Here is a 26,668-nt window from a genome sequence, read left to right as displayed (position 1 = left end):
TTTATTTTATTATCTGTAAAAAAATTCCTAAGAACAGCAAAACAGCAGAATAGAAGACAAAAAAAAGCATTTAAATATTTTTTTTAGGTGTGCGTCTATGATACATTTACCAGAAAAAACTTCCACGCTCCATCAGGACATGTATGACATTTGAACAGTTTATTGTGGAGAACCCTTGGGCTCCATTAGCAATTGTGACCAAAGCCACTTGAATGAAAATACGACCATCATTTCTGTAAATAAAGGAAATGCATAAATGAGCCTCTGCAGCTGCCAACATGACTCCGTTTCCAGGCTACAGAGGCAGCTTGACCCGATGTGTTCACCAATTGTGCTAAACAAAAGTAGCTTCTTCAGGAGCAGTTCATCTCTGAGTTCACATCATAGAGACGCGTTCATTCGAAGTAAAAATAAGTAATCTGGTGACAACATGTCAAATGTGTCTGAGTTAATAACAGATATTAGAGAGCCCTTTTGTTTCGTTTCATTAAATTAATAACTTCTAAGCATGTATTAGACATAACCATTCACTAGTTTTACCATAACACCTGCTCTCCTTTAGCATCATCAACAGTGAAAACTTTAGATTTGTTATCATGCTTCCACTCAAAAGTTCCAGATAAATATGTTTCCTTTGCAAGATGGATCCCCTGATGACAGACATGGAATCTGGACAGCGTAGATTCATGCAGAAGAAGAATCCAGGCTAAAGTGTCTGTATTCAAATAAGCAGGGAATCAAAACAAACTGATGATGGTGATGAGATGCATGCAGATGCAGATTTAACATGACTTTAAGATGATACAACAGGAATCTGTATTTTCACAACACACATAGTAACTGACACGCAGCAAAAGTTCTAACATTTGATATTTGCACTAAATCAGTCTTTGGGTTTAGAGAACAACAAAAGTGTATTTATTATTGTAGTGTGATTCTGTGCTGTTATTCCTCAGCAGGGACGACCTCCATGATGATCTGTAGGGTTCTGTTGAAGGAATCTGAGGACACAAGAGGAAACACATTACTGTCATGATACTTGATGTTGAATAAAAAAATATGATCATGTACTACATGTTATGTTGCCTTTATACAGTGCTTATAAAAAGTATTCATCCTCTTGGATGTTTTACAATTTAATTGATTTTTAAAATCAATGATGGTCAATATAGTTTGGCTTTTTTTGACAAAAAAAAAACACATAGAAAAGCTTCTTTAATGTAAATATAAAAACAGATTTCTACAAAGTGATGTCAATTAATTATATATTGGATTGAGGTCTGGGCTTCAACTGGGCCACTCTCAGCTTTCGCTGCATGCTCAGGTCATTGTCTTGTTGGAAAATAAATCTTCTTAAGGTTGTAGTTTTCCTGCAGACTGACTAAGATTGTCCTCCATGATTATCCTATATTTTCCAGCCTCTTCCTTTACAAGCCCTCCAGGGCCATCTGCCGAGAACCACCCCCCGGCATGATGCTGCCACCACTGTGCGTCACAGTGGGGGTGGTGTGTTTATAGAGATGTGCAGTGTTTGGTGTTAGCGAAACATAGCATCTTGTCTGATGGCCAGAAAGCACCATATTGGTCTCATCAGGCAAAAGAACTTTCTTCCCCTTGACCATGGAGTCTCCTCATTTGGTAAAATCTAGCCAAGATTTGATATGAGTTTTCTTCAACAATGGCTTTCTCTGCCTCCCTTCCATAAAGCTTTGACTTGTGAAGAAACTGGGCAACAGTTATTTTATGCAGAGGTTCCCATCTCAGCTGCTGAAGCAGAGTAGTCTCACTAGTCTTCTAGCACATATTCCTTCCATTTCTTAATGAAGGATTTAACTGAACTCCGGGGGATGTTCAGTGTCTTGGATTTTATTTTGAATCCATCCCCTGACTCATACTTTTTACTAACATCTTCTCTGAGTTGCATGGAGTGTTCTTTTGTCTTCATGGTGTAATGGTGTCCAGAAATACTGAATAACCAGTGACTGGACCTTCCAGATGCAGGTGTTTATACTACATTCACCTGAGACATATTCACTACACTCAGGTGATTCTCTGAAACCTCTGTTGAATATTTTTGTCAAAAATCTAATAATATTGATTGATACATAAAACCAATAAAAGTTTAAAACATCCAGGGGGTGAATACTTTTTGTAGGCACTGTAGTTTACATAGTTTATTTTAAGTTGTGTGAAGTGAACTATGTGAAAGCTCATTTTAAGTGTGAACTTTTACAACACTGCCTACCAGTGTTCCTTAGGACTTACCTAAAGCTCTCTGAAGCCACTTTGGTCTGTCACTGACGTAAATGAAGACATAATAGGCAGGTATCCCCGTAAGAGAAATGGCAAATCCAATCCCCGTGTTAATGGGGTCTGAGTACAGGGACAAAAAGACCATGAAGAAACATGTGAGGGAGAACACCACAGGGATGAAGAGTGGGACCTGCGGACAAGGGGACATGAGTCATGACCATCAGCACAGACTTTAAAAGACACATAGACAGAGCCGACATGGACCATTTAGGAGCATTTCACTGTTACATGACTCACTCCTTTTCTACAAATTAAACAGACAGTTTAACAACGAGGTGAGCGGTGTACAGGTAAGGACAAATGCACCTTAAAGGGGCGGGGCAGGTTGGGTTTTGTATACCGCATATAGATCAAACCCAGAACAACAATGCCGATGAAGAGCCAGCGCAGGAAGCTCATGAGGTTCAGCAGGCTGTAGAGGTCACTGACAAACAGCAGGAGTATCGTCATGGGGTACTGAGTACACACACAAAGAAAACACACACATTTCAGGAGGCACACAAAAAGGCTGCTTTAATTTGTGTATGTTGATAGAAGTGTTTATATGTGGGGGTTAGCCCAAACTTTGAAGGGTCATGGGACGTGCTTCCCCAGACATGTTTTCTTATCAATTTTAAATGAAATTGTAGATTCAAAATACCAACACATACCAAACAAGGCAGTTTAACTATACCAGTCATGGAAAATGATGTAATGATTTCATAACCTTAGCTTTACATATTTTAGTTGTTAAACCTTTTTTTCATATTTTGCGATTTGTTGTTGTAATTATTATTTCATTAACTAAAATAAATGTTTTATGTTTGTTAGCGCAGAGAACTGACCATTATGAGGACAGCAGCCAGTGGAGTGTGTCTGCGGACGTGGACCATCGACAAAACCTCAGGGAGCTGTCCTTCCCGTGACGCCACATAGAACATCCTGTGAACACACACACATATTGACTATTGACAGTTTTGTTTGCTGTATAAACAGACTGAACTTTGCTGAACGTCATGCATGGTGTAAATTTAGAATCAGAATGAAAAAGTGTGAATTAATTCAAAACTTCTTAAACGTGGTTCTAAATTGGTCCATTCTCATGACCGACATCAAATCATTACCCAAAATCCTGTCATTGTTAACCACTCAGAGCTATCAAAATTAAAAATGTTTTATTTTGGACTTTGATGAAAAAAACAAACCATTTGTGATTTTAAAGGAAGTTGGAACAACATGTAAAATGTAAATAAAATCAGAAGACATGATTTGAAAATTTTTAACAGTCTATTTTCAATTGAATATTGCACAAAGACAAGATATTTAATGTTCAATGTGATAAAATTGACTGTTTTTTTGAGCTGTTCATGCTGTCAGAAAAAATCATGAGTCAATAATCAGCAAAAAAACATCCGATATAGGTCACTTTTGACTGCAGTGTGATGTACCCTATTTGTTGAAGTACTAAGTACAGAATTTTCCCCCATTCCTACTTGATGTGCGTTTTAAGTTGCCTAACAGTGTGGCATTTCCATTGTCTTTTTTAACTCTTCATAATGTGTCATTCATTTTCAATGAGGGACAAGTCTGCATGCAGGCCAGCATCCTGCTTATGAAGCAATACTGGCTCTGCTGAAAAAAGCAGGGACATCTTTACAGCCCCCAAAAAATGCATTGTTTTGAGGCATGTTACCCAAAAACCTGCTGTACCTCTCAGTATTAATGGTCCCTTTGCAAGTTACCCATGCCATGGGCACTAATATACCTTCATACCATCATAGATTCTGGCTTTTGAACTTTGTGTTGATAAAAAACCTGGATGGAACAGTGTGGAGTGCACACTGTGCAAATTAACAAGTGAAATTATGTGCAGGAACTAAGGATTATCTTTACCTTGACAGAGCAAAGAGGCAGCCGTTCATGGAGCCGTAGCAGGACAAGGCCACAAACACGGGCACGGCGATGGAGAAGTTCCCTAACAGCTTCTCAGCAAAGGTCTGAGACGAGAAAAAACAGAGGTCAAAGAGAGCAGGAGGTCTTCGTTATTCAGGTGGTGAAATGTTTCATGTTTGTATTTTCAGGTTTCAATCCAGATTTCTATCCATCTGTCCATCTTTCCATCCAGACCATCTTTGCGATTGCAGAACCACAAAAATCCATCATCAAAAAACTGAAGGAATATGGCACATGTTTAAATCTGCCTGGATCAGGCTGTCCTCTCAAACTGAGTGACCATGCAAGAAGGAGACTAGTGAGAGAGGCCACCAAGACACCTATGACTACTCTGAAGGAGTTACAAGCTTCAGCAGCTGAGATGGGAGTTGTAGAGTCAAGCGTTTCAGGGTTTAGGTGTCTTGTTGTCTGATTGTCTGTAACCCACAGACAACCCAACAAGTGGGCATCAAATCACATTAAGTGTCAGACCGCTGACCAGGCTGTGTCACGTGTCTTGCTGGGACACAGAGTGGGCTGCACAAACATCCAAATGTGAAGTCTGCTGCTCTTAATGCTCGACTCTCCTTTATAAAGAGCAGTGAGATTCTGTAATCAAAGTTTCCACTTTCACTTTATTGAATTGTGCTTTGTCTTTTTTCATTAAGTGAGGGTAGTTAGATGGAATTAGAGCCGCTGACTGGGCGGCTGGCAGTAATTGTCATAAATGGGTCATGCAGAAGTGGGAGAAGAAGCTGCTTATTATTCATGAAGCCATTCAGAGATGATTAGTCACAGTCCACGCTCGCACGGACCAGCACGGACTGAAGGGCCGAGAAGGATTTATCTCTTCCATGTGCATTTGTACTCTAATACAAATGGACACGGAAATTATGTTTTTTCTAGGTAACCACTCTATTATGATGCAATAACATTTGGTTTACTTGGCTTTTATAGGAAGATGTGTTTAATGCTCATAAGAAAGCAATGGTGTATAATAATCAGAAAGATTTCAACATGAACGAGAGTTTCATGCATTACGCCACCAGAAACAGGATTATGTAAAAAAATATGTATTTAAATTTTCATAGAAAGCACAAAAATCACCATGTGAGCAGTAATGATAAGAATTTTTTCCTGGAAAAGGCTACCAGCATTACATGGAAGAATTGTTAGTGCTTGTGTCCACTTAATGCCATAATTCAGCAGACTCCTGAATGTAAAAACACCCTTGGCATCAGCTATTAGTTTTTGTCCCTGCACTCACAGCCCTCTCATGTGAAAATAGTTAAACTTTTGGAATTTTTTCTCACTTTTTAACGTTACCTATCCCTCGACAATATTCACTGCCATGTTTGCAATCTATACGCCCCATCAGGCTGGTGGCGCTTCCGGCTCCACTCCCTTTTATTGGCTGTTGTGGGAATTCTATTAGAGGCAGCCTGATCTGGAATAGTAAATATCAAACATGTTTGATATTCAGTATTTGAGATCCGGGAAGCTATGAAATATTCATATTGACCACACACATTTGAGGATTATTTGGACAAGTAATAAGTTGCAAATCGGGCTGACCATGCCAGCATTTTGGGTGTTTCATTGTACAAAAGGAAATGCTTAACCTGACATACCAGATAGGCTGTTTAACATATCTACTGCATGGATGTATTTCACGTTCATCCGAGAAAGCTCAGATAGAGCATTTGGGAAGGGCAGGACTTTTCATGTTCTGTTTGTCACATTCATCATGGGCCAATCAGAGCAATAGGACAAAATGAGGTAGCAGACATGTGCAGCTCCAGTGCTAAACTGAGCTATACAGGATAGCACTGCTGTAGTGTTTGAATGGAAATTCATGCTGAAGCCTATTGGCAGACATGCAAAAGCATGGTCTCTGCTAAGAGAGGCTTTAAGGTGGCTCTTTGCTCTTGGTTTAATAAAGAAGTGTGGTCCAGTTCTGATAAAGCTGCCACTATATTATAGCTACATCCCAGCCAACCGTTACACTGACTCACAGTACAACCCTGCCCATAGCTACTGCCTCGTTCTTCTCAAATGACGCTGATTGGTCAGTTCAGCACAAACTTTGTGGATTGGAGCTTTGCCAGATGAATTTGCCTGATGACAGTCTGGCAAATTCATCTGCTTTGAAGGTTAGGATGCTAGTTTTGAAATAAAGTAAGTACTAGGCCTGCTGTTATGTATACTTTTGTTAAACTGTATTGTAGAGCCATAGGCCTTGTCCACACATCTGCAGGTATTTTCAAAAACAAATGTTTTTCTGTGCAATTTGACCTTCCGTTCACATGCAAATGCAGATTTAGGTCACTGAAAACACACCTTTTCGATGGTTTCACTTTTGTTACCACTGCAATGACGGTGGTAGCCAAACTTGCTGACTGGACTTGCCACACAACTTTAGATATGCTTCCATATCCACACAAAATTACTCAAATCTATAAACAGAGAAGCCTGAATGGACGACGGAGCTCACTGCTGCTTTATGTAACACTAGAGAGACAAAAATGCCGCCGATGAGACCCAATTCAGGTTGATGGGAGCAACTTTGAAAATGAAATGGGCATTACAGAGGAACGGAGAGAGAACTATCACATGTCAAGGGTGTCACTTCTGTCTGCTTCACCCACACTGTAAAGGAAAAACACGTGTTTTTGCATGGCGTGCTCTTTACAGCATTGCATTTCTTGTCTTCTTATGGACGAACATGTTCTTAAAACACTGTATGTGTGGACAGGATTATTTTTGAATACAGATGGGAAAAACTTCCAGTTTTAAAAATACCTGCCTACGTGTGGACGGGGCCTTAAAAACGCAGTGTATTGTGCTTTAATGCAAGGACAAGTCATGACTAAAGAGGAGGTGGTTCTGGTATAACCACGGTGCCATGACATTGAAGCACCAGGTACTGTTCTACAGTGCTGCTCAAGTTTGTCTGTCATGCCATTGTTCTTTTGAAAAAATAAATCAATGTTAGTATCAAAATAATCACACTGACCAGATATTACTGCTGGCAGGCCAGTCCTGGGGACCAACATTAGCTGCACTCTAAACCAGCCTATCAGGCACAATTGTTTCTGAGGGGATAAGAAGTCAGTGGGCCTTATAGCTCCACCATGTGTTCTTGTAAACTTGCTAGTGGTTAACCGCCACCTGGGCTGGGGTGTGGATGCCTTATAACGACTGTGTGCAACAAACTGTGATAGCTGGGGATTAACAAACCCCCAACCATCAGACTAACACTGTTACATCTCTGATATTGTGATTAAATAATTGTTTTTCTTACTCATTAAAGTCTCAAATCTTCCTCACAATATTAAGACTTCTGGCTCTTCAAGACTCAGTTTAATATCTTCTCTTCCATCCATCAGCACGCACACTCAAACTTTATGAGACACACCTGTAATTTATGGCGTCTCATGTTACTAATTGTACCTCGAGGTCAACCTCCTCCAGACAGGTCCTCGTCTGGAGTTTAACTCTGTAATTAAGTTTGAGTTGTAAACTTTTATCATCTGTCTGAGAGAGGAAGAACAGAGTGTAATTCTTTTATTCAATCACAACCTTCAAAGAACACATAAATGCTCTTAACACCTTTCTTAAGGCGCTGCTATCACTCATTGCACACGGGCCAATAAGACTAACCCTATTAGAAAAGATCACACAGCTCTCAGTGAATGAGTCTCCCACAGCTTACAGTAGCACTGATAGCAGCCCTCGCTCTAATAAGGTAAAGTGTGTTATTAGTGGGCATGATTGATGTGATTAGCATTAACAGTACAGGCCTGAAACAATCACGTTAACAGATGCTGGGAAGCCGAGCTGTCAGAGACACTTGGCTCATAATGACGTGTTAAGTGCAGGAAGCTAAGCGGGGTGCTAACATCGCTAGGAGTAAACATCGCTAACAGCAGAGAGATTTCAGGTAAAACACATGTTTTAGCTGTAGAAGAGCTGAAAGGTGAGTCAGTATCAGCAACCAACAGCTAGATGATGGACTGTGGAAAATGTAAAGAGAGAATATTTTCTTGTGTGAGATATAGCAGAGTTGTTATGTTTATCACCTCTGCCTATCATACAGACAGAAACCAGTATTTAGCAGATGCTCCTTTGGCTGCATTCAACATGAACAGCCCTTTTCAAGTCCAGACTGAATGAGATTATCTGCCAGGATTTTCCTATATTTTCCCACACTGATTTTCACCACTACCTTTACAAGTCTTCCAGGGCCGGCTGCTGGGAAGCATTCCCACAGCATGATCCTGCCACCACTGTGCTTCACAGTGGGGTTGGTGTGCTTGCAGTAATGTGCAGTGTTTGGTGTCCACCAAACATTTCATCAGACCAAAGGGCTTTCTTTCACTTGACCATGGAGTCTCCCACATTCCTTTTGGTGAATTCTAGTCAAGATCTAGGCTGAGTTTTTTTCATCATTGACTTTCTCTTTGCCACTCTCCCATAAAGCTTTGCCTGGTTAAGAACCCAGGTAACAGTTGTTGTATGCAGGGTTTTTCCAATCTCATGGAGAGGCGTGCAACTCTTTCAGAGTAGTCATAGGTGTCTTGGTGGCCTCTCTCACTAGTCTCCTTGTTGCACAGTCATTCAGTTTCTGTGGACCACCCGAGGCAGATTTACACATGTGCCATATTCCTTCTGTTTCTTGTTGATAGATTAAACTGAACTCAGGCAAGGCTCAGTGCCTCGAATTTTTTTGTATCCATTCCCTGACTCATACATTTCAATAACCTTTTCTCCAAGTTGCTTGGAGCGTTCTTTTGTCTTCATGGTGTAATAATAGCAACGGTGATTGGACCTTGCAGACACAGGTGTCTTTATACTACAATCACTTGAGACACATTCACTTTACTCAGGCGATCCTTATTTCAGTAATTGTGAAACTACTATCACCAATTGGCTAGACTTTTGTTGAATTTGGTCAGTCACTTTAAAGGGGGTAAATATTTTATGAAAGTGTCATTCATTGCTGTTCAGATCTGCACATACTTGGTTGATGTAACAGCCTGGCTCTTGTTGCTAGCCTTGTCAAATGTAGACTAAGGTTGGCCGTCTTTCAGAAGTATTTTACATTGTTTTTTTGTGGCTTGTCTATGTCATGACACATATTTGACAGCCTTATTATGTTTACAAAAAAATTCTAAATGCTTCTGTATCTTTGTTTTCAGTTTTACTGGAGAAGGATAGAATTTCTCTATGCCTTTGTTTTGATTTGACACATGCTGTGTTGTGCTGTTTGCTTCTTCTGTTTTTCCATCCAACCATTTTCCATTCCGCTTATCCTGTTTGGGGTCACGGGGGGCTGGAGTCTATCCCAGTTGTCATTGGGCAAGAGGCAGGGTACACCCTGGACTGGTCGCCAGTCAATCGCAGGGCTGACATAAAGTATAGAGACGTACAACCAAGCAAGCTCACACTCACACCCTATGGACGTGCATGTCTTTAGTGGTGGGAGGAAGCCGGAGTACCAGGAGAGAACCTACGCATGAACAGGGAGAATATGCAAACTCCACACAGAAAGACCCTGACCGGGAAGTGCTAACCCCTGCACCGCCGTGCAGTTTTATTTATTTATTTATTTATTTAATTCAAGCACAGCCGTAATGCCCATGATTCTTTCCGTCACAAACAAAAAGTTTTTCTTACCACAGCAACGGCTTCAGAGGCCAACAGCTCCTCAGCGGTCATCACAGTGTAGTAAGCCACGTTAGTCAGCACATAACAGGAAGTCACTATCCCCATGGAAATACAGATCGCTAAAGGCACAGTCCTGAGGGTAGAAGTATAAATGTCATTCATTCACATGGGTCTGTTTCACATTTATTTCACCTCCATTATGACCTCACATTCTGTTTATTATCTTTTTTTCTTCACAGAAATTTTACTGTAAGGCAAAGCTATGCTGCTGTAGGCTGCAAAAACACTGAGCTAACAGAGTTCAGGGAGTGAAATATTTATAAAACATGCTGTGTTAATAACATTATGTAGCACAAAGACGAGCTCTGTACTAAGAAATCTCATGGAGAGATTCAGTATGATCTTTTTAAAATTTTATCTTGTTTTTATGAGCATACTGAGGCTGACAGCATAAACCTTTCAATCACGATGTAACTTATGTCCAATATTAAAGTATTCCTTTTTTTGAACAGTGCTTATTATGTGCTATTTTGTTTCCATGGTAACATCTTCATGCTCTCACAGTGATATAAAATGAGGACACTCGCACTTCTTAGAATATCTCATTTCAATCCATTTGACCTTATTTGATTCACTAATCATCCCACCTGGAACAGTTGATGAAGGATTTCAATATGGACTCAAAAATTAGAAATTAAAAAAATCAGTCTTAAACATTAAAAAAAAAACTGATTAATCCTGATTATGAAACGTACCGTTCTGGCCTCTCCACCTCCTCTGTCACAAAGTTGAGATAAAACCTGTAGGGGGAACGTGTTGTTAAAATGGTGTAATGAGTTTCATTGTTCAAAATGACTAAATTAACTCAATGTAGTGTTAGTTCTGTGTGTGTGTGTGTGTGTGTGTGTGTGTGAGGACCATACCTACCACCCAGCATATGCATACATCCCTGAGTAAAAGGCCAGAGGCATCCCGGAGAGTTGGATATCCTTCAGCTCAAAGGCACTCTCAAAGTTGCTGGTCTCACCTACAAAAACACCAATCAGAAAACCCCCAGTTTCATATGTCATTGTATCTTATGTCATATTGTTATATGTTACCTGTAGACTCATGTAAAAAAATCAGAATACACATGATTTATGTGGTTTATTTTCTAGATTAATCTCATACAAAGTGAAACATTTAAAGAGCGTTTTTTGTTTATGTTTTGATGATTACAGTTTACAGCTCACACAAAAATAATCCAGTATCTCAGAAATATTGATGTGGAAAAGTCCAATTGGCTAAGACTTCCTGCCCCTTTATTGTCTCACTCTGGTTCAGTACACACAGCTGTAATTATGTGACCCAAGGTGCTTGAAGTCCAGCGGGAAGTTTTCAGTCAGTGATGGCCTGGGGTGCCATGTCATCTGCTGCTGTTGGTCTACACTGTACTGTGACTTTAGAGTATTTTATGCTTCCATCTGCTGAGAAGCTTTATGGAGATACTGATTTCTTTTTTCCAGGAGGACTTGGCGCCTGCCAACAGTGAAGCCAAAACTAAAATAAAAATGAATGAGCTGACCTGAACCTCATAGAGAACCTCTGAGGAAATGTCAAGAGGAAGATCAGAGACACAAGACTCAACAATACAGTCAAGCTGAAGGCTGCTACCAGAGCAACCTGTACTTAACACCCCAGCAGTGCCACAGACTGATTGGCTCCATGCCACATCTAAAATTAAGAGATAGTAGTTTTTTGATCTTTGTAAGGTGTAAGCCATAATCATCAAGACCCCCCCTCGCACACACACACACCCCCCACACACAACTACACACTCCAGTGTTAATTTTGGCAGCTACTTTTAATTTCAGTTTTAGTTTTAGTCTTTAAATGAAATGCATTTTAGTTTTGGTCCCATTTTAGTCATGTCTACCCTTTTTCCTTTTTGTCTAGTTTTAGTCGACGGAAACTCACAACATTTTAGTCTAGTTTAAAAGTCTTCACATTTTAGTCTTTACTTTTAGTCCAAGCATTTATTTTCTTGCCTAAATTTGATATCAAATCATGGTAGTGTGTTTTCTGCACCCTGCCAAACCTGGGGTCCCTGATTTCTACAGCTAAGAGGCAGAATAGCTACAGATGCATTGCATTTTGACAGATTTACCCACAGTGGAGAAATATCACAGATTTTGAATGTCAAACGAAAACCAAATTAAATTTTAGTCTAGTTATAGTCATTTTGACGAAACTAAACATAGTTTTTGTCAGTTTTAGCCATCAGAGATCCATTTTTGTTAGTTTTAATCTAGTTTTTTCATGGAAATAAGGCTGTTGACGAATAGTTTTAGTCATAGTTTTAGTCAACGAAATTAACACTGACACACACACACACACACAAACAAAGTCTTGATATACAGTATTTTACTTTGTATGAGATTAATCTGTTATATATCGCTGGTATCTGACCAACACCTAGCAACTCCAACATCACAAAATTTAAAATAAAATTAAAAAACTCTTTTCATCAAATATAACATACAACAAGGAAATCAGCTGGAAGCTGGCGCTGATCAAAATAATCTGAAAACCACTGTTGGTCACAAGGGTTCTAGAGGTTTTATATCTGATCTAGTACAGCCAGATTCATGCTGCAAAGCGAGTCCACTCTGAGCAGAAAATGTGCATACACAAGCTCAGACCGGGTGTGAAATTCAAGCATATCGTACATACGTTACAGCTAGATTGACAGATGCAGATCTGTGCATAGAAATTACCATACACCCAGGTTTCTGTCATATGCACGTTTGATAAATAAGGGCCATTGACTTCTTCTTTGGATACAGACCTGATTTTACTTTGAAAGGAAAACAGGAATTTTAGATAGATCTAATATCATATCACTTATATGACAGGGAAAAGGGAACCTGTTATGGGTTGGAGAGGAAATAAAAGAACAGTAAAAAGGTAAATGCAAATGACTTTAGACTTGTGCACTGAGCTGTCTTCAAATTTGTTAAAGTGAAATGAGACATTAGGAGCACTGGTGGACTCATTCTCTATCTTTGTAGATGTAGGAAGACTTTCTAGTGGCCTAATCATCTTTTCTTATTTTATCCCCTCTGTTCTGTTCTGTTCACAGCATGAGCCTTTGAATGCATGTGTCCTGGAAACCTCCAGAGGCTGATCTTTCTTTGCATTTGTTTTAGACAGAGTATAGCATTAAATAAATAAATAAAAAATCCTTTATCACATATTGGAGTTCTATAATCAACAGACTCAAAGGAACATTTTGGTTTTAATTTGTGTGATGGGCAAAAACTGTGTAAAAGATTGGAGTGGTATTTGTAGTTGTAGTGTGTAGTTTCTACCTGATATGAAGTAATAACTAGAGAAAATGTCGTATTATTCTAAGTGTTCACCATGCTTTATAAACAGTGTGAGTCCAACAGCTGAGGTGACATGGATGTGTCTCCGGCCTCTCTACTGCCCGCTGTGAGGACACTGTGACACGTCAGAGTTGTGGCTCGCTGTGAGCAGCTGTGTGTCTTTGCCCTCATCAAGGCCTCGGGGTTATATTTACAGTCTTGTGTAAGTCAAAGCACACCATGTTATAATTGTTTCAGCTGAGTGCTCTGTTTGAAGTCACAGACTGTTCCTGAACAACACTTAAGAGGGTTTTCAGAGGTTATAGTGGCAACTCACCTTTGAACAGTTGGTACATCCCTGGCACGATGATGATGGCGATGGCCAGGAGCTTGCTGAAGGTGAGAAAGATCTGAATCCTTGTGGTCCACGTCACGCTCATACTGTTCAGATACATGACAGAGGCTGCAGAGACACAGAGGAATTTATGTGTATTATCAATTTATATTCTGTTGTTCATGTTTCGTTTGGTTGATATCTGTGTTTCTTTAAATGGAATTGTATTTGAAATCTAGACTAAACTAAACTCAAACTACAGGACTTTTAAAATTTTAACATAAACCATTAGAAACGGGAATCAGTCTTTAAATATGAAGACATCACAATAGAGCTCCCCCTGCTGACTAGATGCTCTGTAGGCCACAATTTCCCTGTTCACAGATGGAAATACACATCAAATGAAATTTTCTCTAACATGTTTCCTGTCATTGCATCCTGGTTGCCTCCCAGTGGGTGCCTTTCAGAGAGACCTTGGGTTAGACCCAGGACTCGCCCACCCAAGTGCCCCACTAAGAAAGGAATATTTTGCTATTTTTTAAGTCAGGTTGTATGAGCTACTTGGCGAAGTAGTGCCAAAAGCTTTCAGAAATTCAACCAAGTATTGCCCCTTCAAACAGGACACACTATAGGAAGCTAGGCTATATAGCACCACATGGGTATAGCTGCTCTGCATAATTTAGAAGGTTAAAATTGACCAAAACACAATGCTGGCTCAGTTGCATGCTATATTGAAAATTTTTGAAGCATTTTATTTTTCACCCAGAAAGGCTTTGTGTTTGGCACTTTTTTGCAATGCAAGCTCTGGCTACTGACTACATGCTCTTCTGCCTCAGCATATCTGAGCTGCTGTCTGCTTATGCGGGCTTCAGTTCCTCTGGTCGGGGTCAGTTTCTCCCACATATCTGCAGAAAGTTGGAACGAGGTTCCTAAAACACTGGCATTTACTAAGACAGGGAACTCTGGATGGGGAGTGATGCAGGTTGCAGGTGTCTATGAGCTGGAATCCTCAATCAGAAATGTCCCGAAGAAGTGTTGTGAAGTCCCACTGACAACAGTAGCTCTTGTGGGCATGGGCTCACAGTTTCCACACCTACACCAGGTAAGCTCACCAGTCTCCTTTATAGTGCCTTTCCAGTGAACAAAATAAAAAGTTCCCTTCCCTACTCTGAACAAGCCCCTTAAAAATAGTGTATATGAAGCTGCTTCAAAAGACAGGCCCTCTGAACTTATGCCACTACCCATTAAGAGGGACACACCTGTTGGGAACCAGACATGTGGACAACAGAGACTCAGGCTTGTTTTTGTAGATTGGAGGGAAAATTTCATCCAAAAGACTTATCTTCCCAGTAGCCCTTGAAAGTCTGGCACAGTTAGTCGTTAGCAAGCTGAGTACAAGAGTTATTTCCTTCCTCTGATGCCCTCAGACAGGAGTGCTGCAGAAGGCCCAACTCCAAAGAGGGACACACAACTCTTCTTCTACCTCAGAAGGACAACACAAGCCCTGCTTTCCCCCTAAAGCTGAATCTTGATGCCATAAGACTTTTAACTTGCTGGAACCATGGAAGGAACATTAATGGACTGACCTCTGCTCACTTCTGGATCTGTTGGACATCAGGCTGGAAGAATTTAATGTGCATTCATTGAAAGCTGCATTTGCTGTCTTAATGTCTTTGCTTTGTGTTGTAGATTTGCTTTGCTGTGTCCACATTTATCCAGTACAGTGCCTTCACCTACACGAACATTAGTGACTGTGATATCATGACTCAACAGGCCAGGGAATGTGCTTTGCAATCCCATACAGTCCAATTTTGGTGAGCTTGTGTGACTTGTAGCCTCAATTTCTTGATCTTAGCTGACAAGAGTAGTGTGGTCTGCTGTTGTAGCTCATCTGATTCAAGGTGTTGTTCGTTCAGAGATAACCTTGGAGCCTCATGTACAAACTGACAAAAGGTAATACTTCAAGTGTCACTCACACTAACTAAAGTTTTTTCCTGAATTGCACTGTCGATGATGAACTGATGAAATCCTGGAGAAAATATAACAATGCCAAACCTAAAAACCACAACCAGGATCCAATGTACTCACACCCTTATGCCTGCAGGATGTAACACTGACACATGTTACATCATCTTTAAACTAATGAAAACATTTCACCTGTTAGTGTTGGCATATACTCTAATTAAAGCTCCAGACAAGTCGCCGCAAGTGGTATTACTCATGTTAATAATGCCTCTGAGTGTCTGCTCATGTCCAGGAATGTTTTTTATCAGTTAGAAGGACTTTTTTAAAATTATGTATAGCTGGCATCAGTCCTTCCTCCTCCTCGCTCTGCACCTTTCACAGCCTGCCATCATGAAAGTGTTCTGTTAATTACACACCAGGTTACAATGGGCTAAATGTCATCCTGCTATGTTCCCACACTCAGCATGTTAAAATGAAGATGGAAAAAAACTACTGTTTTAGTCTGAATAAAACTGAGCACTACATGGATGTTAACTTGTTATTCTGACTGAAATAGAAGTTTATGTTGAATCTGGGTGTCACCTTTACATCCAGGATGGAACAGACAGAAGTTTAAAAAGCCAAACTTATCCATGCAATATGAACACAAGTTGGAATAGTGATATGCAAATCCTTGTGAACTTCAACTGAATACAGCACAAAAACAATATATTAAATGTTCAAATCAATAAACTTAATTCATTATTTTCAAATTGACACATTTTCTGAATTTGATGCCAGCAACATGTCCCAAAAAAGTTGGGACAGTAGCATGCTTGGGAGCTTTATCTTGGACTCTGTGCTACACACATACAGCTGCCACCACAGCCAAAAGTTAGAACATTACATGAACTTTTTTCCTTGTAACACTCTAGGAGTCCAGGGACTGAAGACAGGGGCGATGTCTGAGATCACTCCCTAATTACTATATAGTGCACTCATTCTTTCCCACAATGCATTTTTAAAAGTAGTGAACAAACGGTGGTCATATCTCTGCAATATTTACCATCATACATCGCGGTTGCTGCTCTCAAACATGAATTTTGAGGTTAAAAATTATTTTAATCCATTATGGAATAAGGCTGTAACAATAAAAAAATTTGGAAAATTAAAGCACTGTGAATACTTTCTGGATGCACTGTACATTTGTAGATGCAGTGATGTACCTTTATAACTGACAATGGTTTTCAGAAGTGTTCCTTAGGCCATGTTATAAAATCCTTTACATAATGATGTTTTTTAATGCAGTAGTGCCTGTGGGGGCCAAAGGTCACAGGAATTCAGTATTGGTTTTCAGATTCTCTGAATATTTTGATGATAAAATGAACTGTAGATGGTGAAACGTTTTCATTCCCCGCAGCTGCATGTTGAGAATTGTTATTCATGAACTGTCTGACTATTTGTCGGGTCAGGTCAGGCATGGGAGCATATGTCAGTTCAGCACTTGGCAACGTCACCATTGGTCCTGCACTGCTCAGACCTCTTGATGGTCATTGTCCAGGCCTGGGCCAGGCTCATGCCCCAACTCGCCTGGAATCTTCCCAGCTGACCCCTCTACAACAAATGCAGCGCCCCTGGACACCGACATAAGTATCATTAGACCAAGAGGACCAAAGACTGAAAGAACTTGACTTTCATGTGCACAATCAGATACCAGGAACACCACACTGTCTTGTCCAGCAAACCCATCACTCCATGTGCGAGTCAAAGTCTGTGGCTGAACTCAGCCTCACAGTCATCAGATCGATGGATTACACTGCCAAGGTAGGTGTGTTGCTCTACAAAAGCCCTCACTATCCACAGACAATGATTCAATGGCAGTATCTAAGGCATCCCCAAATGCTTGGATCTTTGTTTTGGCCCAGGAGTCGTGCATTTCTAATGCTCCAGCCTCCTCACTCAGCAAGTTAAGTGCCCCCTACACTCTGCAAGGATCACAGATCAGTGATCTGGACATCGCTTCTGTTACCCTCCTCATTATTTGTCCACACAGTCATTTAAAAATCGGGAACCTCACACCATTGCTAAGTGTGAATAACTAAGCCTTTAAGAAATGTTCCTTTTATGCCAGATCATGGCACTATAAGCTATTATTACCAACCAACCTACTTACCTGTGGAATGTTCTTAGTTTATTTGAGCATCCCATAGTAGTATTTCCTTGCATCTGTCCCAACTATTTTGGAACATTTTAAATGCGTTAAATTTAAAATTTGTTTAAATGTTCAAAAAAAAAAAAGTTTGAACATTTGATATCTTGTTATGTGCTGTATTCGACTGAATATAAGTTGAAAAGGATTTGTAAACTGTATTCTTTGTTCTTTCACATTTTATATAATGTCCCAACTTTTTTGGATTGGGTTTGTGTCAATTAAACATTAGTCCAGGTTTACGTACTGATGCCGATGGCGGCGGTCAGTTTAACAGCAATAGGTGGGATCCCACAGGGCATGAACAGTGGCTCCAGGACGTACTGACCAAACGCCAGAGTGATGACGGCCATCCCTGCAGGCCTGGGAGACACACAAGAGCACAGACACAAATACATCAGTGCTGGTAAACAACAAGATGAATATATGCCTGCTATTACATGTAAAATAACAGAGAAAGCATCATAATGAAAGCTTGGCAGACAGTTACCATCACAGCAGGTGGTAAACAAGGCAGTTCAATCATGGACACAACAGATAAGGGTTTAAAGGCAGAGCTAGCATTGTGTTGTAAAAACAATTACAACCAGAGCCTTTTCTCTTAGGCTTAAATATATACAGTGCATCACAAATTTATTAGACCACCTGTCTCAGAGACCATCCAGCATCATGAAGTGCTTTAATGCGGGCTCTTTCATTTTCAGTGAGCTCTCCACGTTTTACCATTTTGGACAGGAATGAGGAATTTCAAACTGAACCCAAATTTGAGCCGGTTCACCGGGCTTCTCTGAGAAGTCAGAAATTAATCAAGCATAACATTCAACCACAAAAACTAATTTTTCTGTTCAGGAATGCAAGCAAATAACTATATTTTACATATTAATCAAGAAATATTAATGTGCTTTACTATTTTTTCAGTTTTTTGTAAATCAGTAAATATGAAAATTCATGGATAACAATAATAATGATATTTTAGCATTAAAAATATCATTTCTGTTAAAGAGCTTCTACATATTGGTGTATTAACCATTGGAGAAACATAGAACATGTTTTCTGGTTTTACCAGTTTTTACCAATGCTGTTAATTTAGGGCAGCTGTGGCATAAACCTGTCTTTGGGTGGTGGTCTAATAAATTTGTTAAGCACTGTATGTTAAAAGTTCATGTTGGAATTTTTATGATAAGGCATCTTTCATTTTGTATGTCCATGACAATGTAATGTAAATGATTAACAAATGGCTGAATGCTACCATTAGCTTTGATGTGATGGTGGCCAGGGGTCAAAGAGATCACGTTACCCTGGTTTTGGGGTTTAGTACAGGTTTGCTTTAACAGAAACAAAAGTAATAAGAAGTCATAGCCAGTGTTGGGAGTAACGCATTACTGACGCATTACAGTAACTCTGTTACTTTTGATGGTAACTAGTGGTGTAATGCGTTTCTTTTTAAAATTATTAACGCCGTTACAATTACTTAGGATTTAAATCATGTTACTCGTTACTTTTACAGCCAACAACTCGTTGATGAAGGTTAGTAAACATCTGGTTCGGCGGACAACGTAACAGGACTGTAAGCATGTCAGCATCCTGTGAGAGAATAGAGCCTCTGCAGACACACACAAATAGACACAGGCACTGACGCGCGCACTCACATCATGGCTGAGCACTCGAGCGTGAGCTCTCTGTCTTGGAAACACCAGCATTACTTTTCCCTCCTCGGATAAAGGACGAAAAAGAACAGGGAAGTAAACTTTCCCACTGCCTAGAACAGTTATACCAACCTTACGAAGTACTGAGTTAAACACACGCTACAGCTAAGCTAGTTTCCACAGAACCAGATGCTACAAACACCGGTAACCCAGGTACAGCACACGTTAGCCCAGCAGACCAAGGAGGAGCCACTCCCTGTAAACAACCACGGCTGGATTTTAGATCACCGCCAGCTGCACAGACTGTCACGAAGGCAGCACTAACGGACTAATAGCAAGGTATGTTGTTAAAGACAGGCTGATATGAGCTGTAGAGTCCGTTGCCTTCAGAGAAATAATGAGAAAAAAAAAACACAAGATGAGAGATAGGACTGTGATGCAAAAGAAATTTAGAGAGCAGCTGGGATTTAATCTGCACTGTCAACAGAGTACAGCTTTTTAAGACTTCTTTAACAGTGTGCAAATGCTTAGTGTCAAAAGTTAAAAACATTTCAACTGTGTTTTATTGCTTCACCACTTCACAACATAATGATAATGGCTACAATGTTATATGAAAATACATTTATTTCCTCTCACTCTGCCACAACAACACAAATCAATGTGATGTGTAGGCTACAATGAGGACTGAAGTAAAAATAAGTAATGCCTGAGTTACCTTTCAAAGTAACTAATTACTTTTACAAAGCAGTAACTCAGTTACTTTTTGCAAGCAGTAACTAGTAACTGTAACTAGTTACTATTTTTCAGGAACTTGCCCAACACTGGTCATGACATGTTTCTAGGTTTCACTAATTTATTATGTTCCAGTTTGTTCTGTCTCCCTGTGATAGTTGGTATGTGAATGGAACATTACCCAAAAAATGGAGAGACAGTTCATCCGAGAGCCACGCTCACAGACCATACATCTGAGATGTATCATATATCTGTGAAAGGAAGTGCCGTAATTTGCTTGTGAAACATATTTCCAGGTTTAGATTTTTTTTAATTCAACTTTTTTCATAAACGAAGGGTGGTTCATGAACTAGCCACATTGCAGACATCAAAGACTAAGGAACATTTCGTTAAAAAGTCATACAAAATGGTCAGAGGTCTAATCAGAGATTAATATATATAAATATAGCCAATTTAGAATTAGTTACACAAATGTTGGTTTACTTTAGTTTTGTTAGCTTCAGCCAAAGCAAACATATCTATGCTAGCTACATAATTACCATGACTACATAAGCCAATAAAGCTAAGTTGTCTCTAGCAATGTGAGCTTCAGCAAACATAGCTAACATGAACGTTTCTATGCAGATAACATAGCTATGTAGCTTAAAGAGCTGCTTTTTGCGCTTAGCTTTAGCCTTGTTCACTTTCTATGTTAGCTGCATCGTTCTATTACCTAGGGCTAAATTAGCTTTAGCAACATGAGCTTAGGCAAACTTAGATAAAGCTGACATTTCTACAAAGATAAAAGATACGTAGCTTACATTGCTGCTTTGGAAGCTTAGCTTTAGCTACAGTAGCCATGTAGCTGGATTATCTATGGCTGATTTAGCTTTAGCAATGTAAGATTTAGCAAACATGGCTAAAACTAACTTTTGTGTGTAGAAAATGTAGTTATGTAGCTTACATTACTGCTTCATGAGCTTAGCTTTAGCCATGTAGCTACATTAGCCACGATGCTCTGTCATTATAGCTAAAATAGCTTGAGCAACATGTACTTTAGTAAACACAGCTAAAGATAACTTTAATATGTAGATAACATAAAAAGCTTAAGTAGCTGCTTTGAGAGCATATCTTTAGCTATGTCAGCAACATTAGCTGCATTGCTATGTTTTCTGCATAGCTTACATTGCTAATGGTGCTACGTAAGCTACATTTGCTCCATTACAATGTTATATGGAGGACAAGCTTTTTTTTTCCTGCAAGCAGACTATTTACTCAGCTTTATGTTTTGTAATCAGGTTGTCCAGGTCAGGCTTTTTACTTTTAAATTTGTGCTCCTTACCATTACCTTAACCCTTTCCTTAAGGGATGTTTAAAAATGATTTCATTGATGTTTGAACTGTCTCTGGATTTGTGGTGTCCATTGTTTTTAATGTCATCTTCCAATCAGGGAACAATAGAATAAAACCAGTCACCAGACTCTTTATATGAATTGGCTTCAGTAAAGATCAAATCATTTTGGCGGCTCCCAGTGGCTCATCTCTCAGTATTTATCTCCTCATTTTTCACAGCATCGGGGGAGATCAGTCTTTGTGTTTTCATTGCCTGCCTTCATTTCCCAGAGCTTCCAGTGAGTCCCCCTCGCCCGAGGCCAGCATTACAAATCGGGTAGCTTAGGATGGCCACTAGACTGTTTTTACTGCCCTGCCTCGGCTGTGTACACACATACAGAGCTGTACGGTGAGCATTTTCTCACCTCACTGCTCTCCACTAAACTCAGAACCCCCTCACAAGGTCACAGCCTGGTTTAAACGTCTGGTGTTGCGGCCTAGTGACCAAAAGTGAAAAATATAGAATCTAAATTCACACTGACAACATTCCAGTGATTTTTTTTTTTTCCAGAAAAAAATAAAGCTCACAATCACACCTACATGCAATTTAGAGTCCCCAGTTTAGGACCAGTGGTTTAGGGGTCCATGCAAAAGTGGGCATACTCTTGAATTGAGGATGCAGGCTTTACCTTATGGCAATTAGATCAGACCACAGTCGTATGAAAGCCATCTGAGGTCCAAACGCTTCCATGATGTACGTGTAGTGCCCACCAGACTTTTTGATACAGGTCCCCAGCTCGGCGTAGGACAGTGCTCCTGCAGGGACAGTAGTGACAGATAGTCTCAGACAGTGGGCACAGGGCTGTAAAAGTGTCTAAGCCACATCTATAAAGCTGCACTGTCCCTCCCCGGGCCCCATCATCACCCTGATATATTACAGTGGGAGCCTTTCAGGGTCTCAGCCCATAACTTAAGAAAGAAAGATTTAGGTGGACGGATTTTAATTACAAGTTTAGGGAATAAGACTTCAGGGCGCAGGAAAGGGGTTAAGGAAGGGAACTGGAGGATAATGTGCTTGGAATTTTCATTACATCGCAGAAACGGGGGGATTTACGGATTCTGCAACAATACATGCAACAATATACAGATGTGCAGCACAAGACATCTTCTCTGGCTCCTAGAAAACAAGTGTGTCAACATTTAATAAAGAAATGCCTATAAATCATACGTGTTATTTAATCTCACAGTGGAAATAAACATAATAACAACTTGCAGGCAGCATTTAGGAATGAAGCGATGACAACAGATCAAACCCTTGAATGTTGAATTTTTATAGACAGAAGGGAAACAGAAATGGCTTAATGTGTAAAGGTAAATTTAAAATAATGTTTTTTCTTTAATTTGAATAGATACTTCTTGTACTTAAGGTTTTGAATCTCTGCTGTAAGCAAACAGTAAGTACATTCCTCTATTGCCAGGGGGAAGGGGGGGCTCTCAATCGAAGCAATAGCAAAAGAAAGTCTTGAGGGGAGAACAGTGGTAGATATTTATTACTACCCCCCCCCCCCCCCATCTAAAAACTAAGCAACCCCCTGAAACACTTGAAAAACAATCAAACATTTATTTTATTTTTTTCAAAATAAAAAATGTATTAGAGCCACTCTAGAAAAAAATTAAAAGGAGGATCTGGTAATTTTTTTCAAGAAAAAAACCCCCCTCAAAATTCCCACATATTGAAAACATGTATATATTTTTTACTTTAAAAGTTTTCTATGTACGTGAATCAAAACTTAAGACAATAAAGTCTAAAAATCCAACCACTTGTTGTCAGTTTGGTTTCTTGTCCATTTTGTTTTTTTACTATACACTGTTGTAACTTAACATTTTTAAATAAAAGTTTCAGGGTTTTTTCCTGTAAATTTCCTACTTTTGATTGAGTTTGATTTCTTTTAAATTTAAGAACATCATGATTTCAAACATTTTTTGCACAAAAGATATCAGATTCTCTTCTGTTAATCATCTTTTAGACTGGCTCTTATACGTAAGGCTTCTCATGATCAGTTAAAAATATGCATACATACAATTTGGGCAAAGAGCGGACAGGATCCCGTGCCCAGCTTACTTACACATCTATGCCTTACCTCATCCTCAGGTTTTGGCCCTAAAAGATCTGTGCATAGTTCATATAGTTCATTATAAGTTGTGTAAATATAGCATATGAACTTAGCACAAAAGGACATTTTTGGTAGATTATTTCTTTGTGCAACAATGCATCTTGGCAATAAATCTTACACCTTTAGACAGCCAGTTTATTTCCCTTTTAAATGGAACCACATTTGTAAGCACCATGCATTTGTGGGATGAGCAGCACAGCTGAGTATGTGGGTTGTGCCATTAAAAAAATTGGCGAATTTTCTTTGCCAATGCCAATCAGCATATTCTGCTTTTGCTATTGACTCTTGTTTTGAGCATCTGATACCCCCAGGTGCTGACAATCAGGTGCCTGACTGGAACCTGATTGGCAGCACATGTGAGCACAAGCCCTGCTACTGTGGTTAGTAGGTGTCTCCTCCAAGAATCGGCATAACACTTTGACTGATCTGGATCAGGCCCATAAGAGGGCAACTTCAAACTCATTCAGCGATGAGTTCACACGCTACTGAGACACCTGTTTTTTAATTAATAACGTGTTGAATTGCCAACATGTCTTGTTCGTCTTGTATTCAGATATCAATCACCCAACACCAAACAAGAGTCAGTGGCAGAATAAGCTGATGGCACTGGCAAAGAAGATCTGGCAAATTATTTCATGGGTGACACCCACATACTCAGCTCTGTTGTTCATACCACAAATGCATGTTCTTTGCTAATGTGGCACCATTTTAAAGGTACAATTTGTAAAATTTAGCGACATCTAGCATTAAGATTTTAGAATGAGCCAATCTGTTACCAAAACGTCACATCACTAAGCGCCAAGAGCCTGTGAAGACCAAAAAGGATTGTGAGCTGGACATCAATTACAGCAGTGAGGAGGTGAGGGTTTATTCATTCATTTTTGTAACCATTATTTTTATAGATTATAGATCAGTCTTCTTCTCCACCTGCCTTCCTGGTAGCTTTCAGGACTGGCGGGCAGGTTCGTATTTGAAAATCGCATTTCGCTCTTTCTGTCCCCAAAACGTTGCCGTAGACAACATGGCGGTTTCTTATGTCAGCCTCCAAGAGGGCGACCCACGGTAATGCAAATTTAAAAAGCTTTTTTCTAATTTTGTGAAAACAAAATGAAAGTTTAAAGGGGATGATTGTGCACTTATTTTAACATACTTCACATAGATATATAAACGTTATATCCCATATACACCGTTTCTGTTCGGCGAAATGCAGCCAAATTTTACACATTGTACCTTTAAAGATAAATAGGCTTTTCAACAGTCTATGATTTATTGCCGAGAAGAATTGTTACCTTAGAATAACCCATAAAATTGTCTCACAATCCAGCCCTATCTGCACTGATTTAAATCCAGCTAATTGCACGGTGCAGGGTGTAACCTCTTGCCCAGTGACTGTGGCTCTAACCCCCAGTGACCCCAACAGGATAAGCTGTGTAGATAATAGATGTGAGAGTGGACATGATTCTTCCCTCTTTCCTTTTTTATTAGTCCACAAGATAAGTAAAAATCCAAAAACTGTAAACATGTTCATGTTTTGGGCCATAATTTTGGGTTAAACTATTGATAAAATAATGACTGTAAGGACTCCTTAAACTGAAAACAAGAGGTTTGGTGCAGAAAGGAAAGAGAATTCAATCTGTTTTAGTTTTGTGCTTTGTTGAATGAGAAAAAAAAAACCTCAAAGTTGGAAGTACAGTGGTCATTTACACATAAAAGAGCTATAAATTGACGTGTTTTGTGACATGCCATAGTCAACTGCAATCACATAAAACATCATTTTCCACCATCAAAGGGACTGTCAGGCCCTACTTTCTCCTCTAAACAGGATTTGCAGACTCACTTGTTCTTACACATGTGAGAACAGACTCACCAAAGAGTGACAGCACCCCGCATGCGATCCACACGATCAGTGACATTCCTGTGCTGCCTGAATATTTGAGAATGCCCTTTGGGGAGATGAAGATCCCAGCTCCGATGATGGTGCCGATGATCATGGCGATCCCTCTGAGCAGGGTCACCTTCTTGCCCAGTCCCACTTTCTTCTTCTTCTCCTTGTCCTGCAGAGCCCCATTCTGGGAAGCTTTGTGTCTGTTGGATGCAGACTCTTTTGTCATTTTTGGGAAAACATATAGACAAACACAGTCTCTCCGCAGTGTCCCTCTGGACTCACTCTGTCTGTGTGATCACTGTAGCCAAAGTTAAAAATGTGGGAGTAAATTCCAGGGAGGGCAGACCTCCTCACACACCCCGCTCTCTTTCATTCATGCTCCACTCACTAATCTGTCCAGCCCTGCAGGCCTGCTCCTCACCTCAGCGACTTCACCAAACTTTTCTCTCTGTCTTCTTGTCTGTTTCACTGTCTCATGCTGTTTGGTTTTCCATTGTCCCTCCCTCCACGTCTCAGGCTTTTTATTTACTTCTGCCTCTCCTCTTAAACCAGCTGTGACTCACGTGGGAGAGACGTCAAGCACACTAATCATGACACAGCAAAGAAGGGCTGCTACCTGTTCTCACCGCCCCTTCTACTAGCGGAAGAGACGCTCCCCCTCCTGATCCTTTTTTGTCCTGTTTGAGTCCGGATCTGGCTCTGATATCAGCCTGCTCATGTTTGATGCTTTAACATGACAGCAGAAGTGTTTTCATTCCCAAGATGTGAACAGAACCCTGGGAAGTTTTGAAAACTCCTCAACAAGTGCAAGAAAACATCTGTGTGTAGGAAGATAAAAACACAAAATGCTGCACTAATTAAGAGAATATAACAACTGGGAGAACTTGATTTTTTTATATTGCAAAAAAGTTTTTCTCAAAAATTGATGTGTTTGTCTTGCCCCCACATCCTTATATATTTCTGTTTGTAGCCCTAAGCGGAAAAAAAGTTTGGACAACCCCTGATGCAAGGTCATCATGACACAACAATTTGTGCCCATAATGATGTGTTTTGGCTGCTTGTTTACATGACAACAGCATATTAATCATCAAACTCTGATGACCACTGAAGAGTCACAGGGTTACATCAATGAGCATTCAACAGTCAGAGTTACCCTGATGAGCACTCAACAGTCACAGAGTAACTCTGATGAC

At 39.9% G+C, this 26,668-nt stretch overlaps 1 protein-coding gene across 1 annotated transcript; it reads right to left on the bottom strand.

Moving 5' to 3' along the window:
• slc7a11 (solute carrier family 7 member 11) lies at positions 1-25,888 on the bottom strand. The gene is made up of 12 exons (XM_041797681.1): positions 25,458-25,888; positions 22,106-22,232; positions 17,976-18,091; positions 13,579-13,704; positions 10,822-10,921; positions 10,650-10,694; positions 9,904-10,027; positions 4,186-4,289; positions 3,138-3,234; positions 2,620-2,769; positions 2,266-2,443; positions 1-1,001 (listed from the first exon to the last, which is right to left on the bottom strand). The coding sequence occupies exons 1-12, from the start codon at positions 25,699-25,701 to the stop codon at positions 946-948; spliced, it is 1,467 nt and encodes a 488-aa protein (XP_041653615.1). The 5' UTR covers positions 25,702-25,888; the 3' UTR covers positions 1-945.
• Positions 25,889-26,668: the final 780 nt, after the last annotated feature.

The sequence above is a fragment of the Cheilinus undulatus genome, linkage group 10 (genome assembly GCF_018320785.1).
Source record: "Cheilinus undulatus linkage group 10, ASM1832078v1, whole genome shotgun sequence".
In the NCBI taxonomy this organism is placed as follows: domain Eukaryota; kingdom Metazoa; phylum Chordata; class Actinopteri; order Labriformes; family Labridae; genus Cheilinus; species Cheilinus undulatus.
Note: the sequence above shows the minus strand (reverse complement) of the source record. Positions and strands in the feature narration are given on the sequence as shown.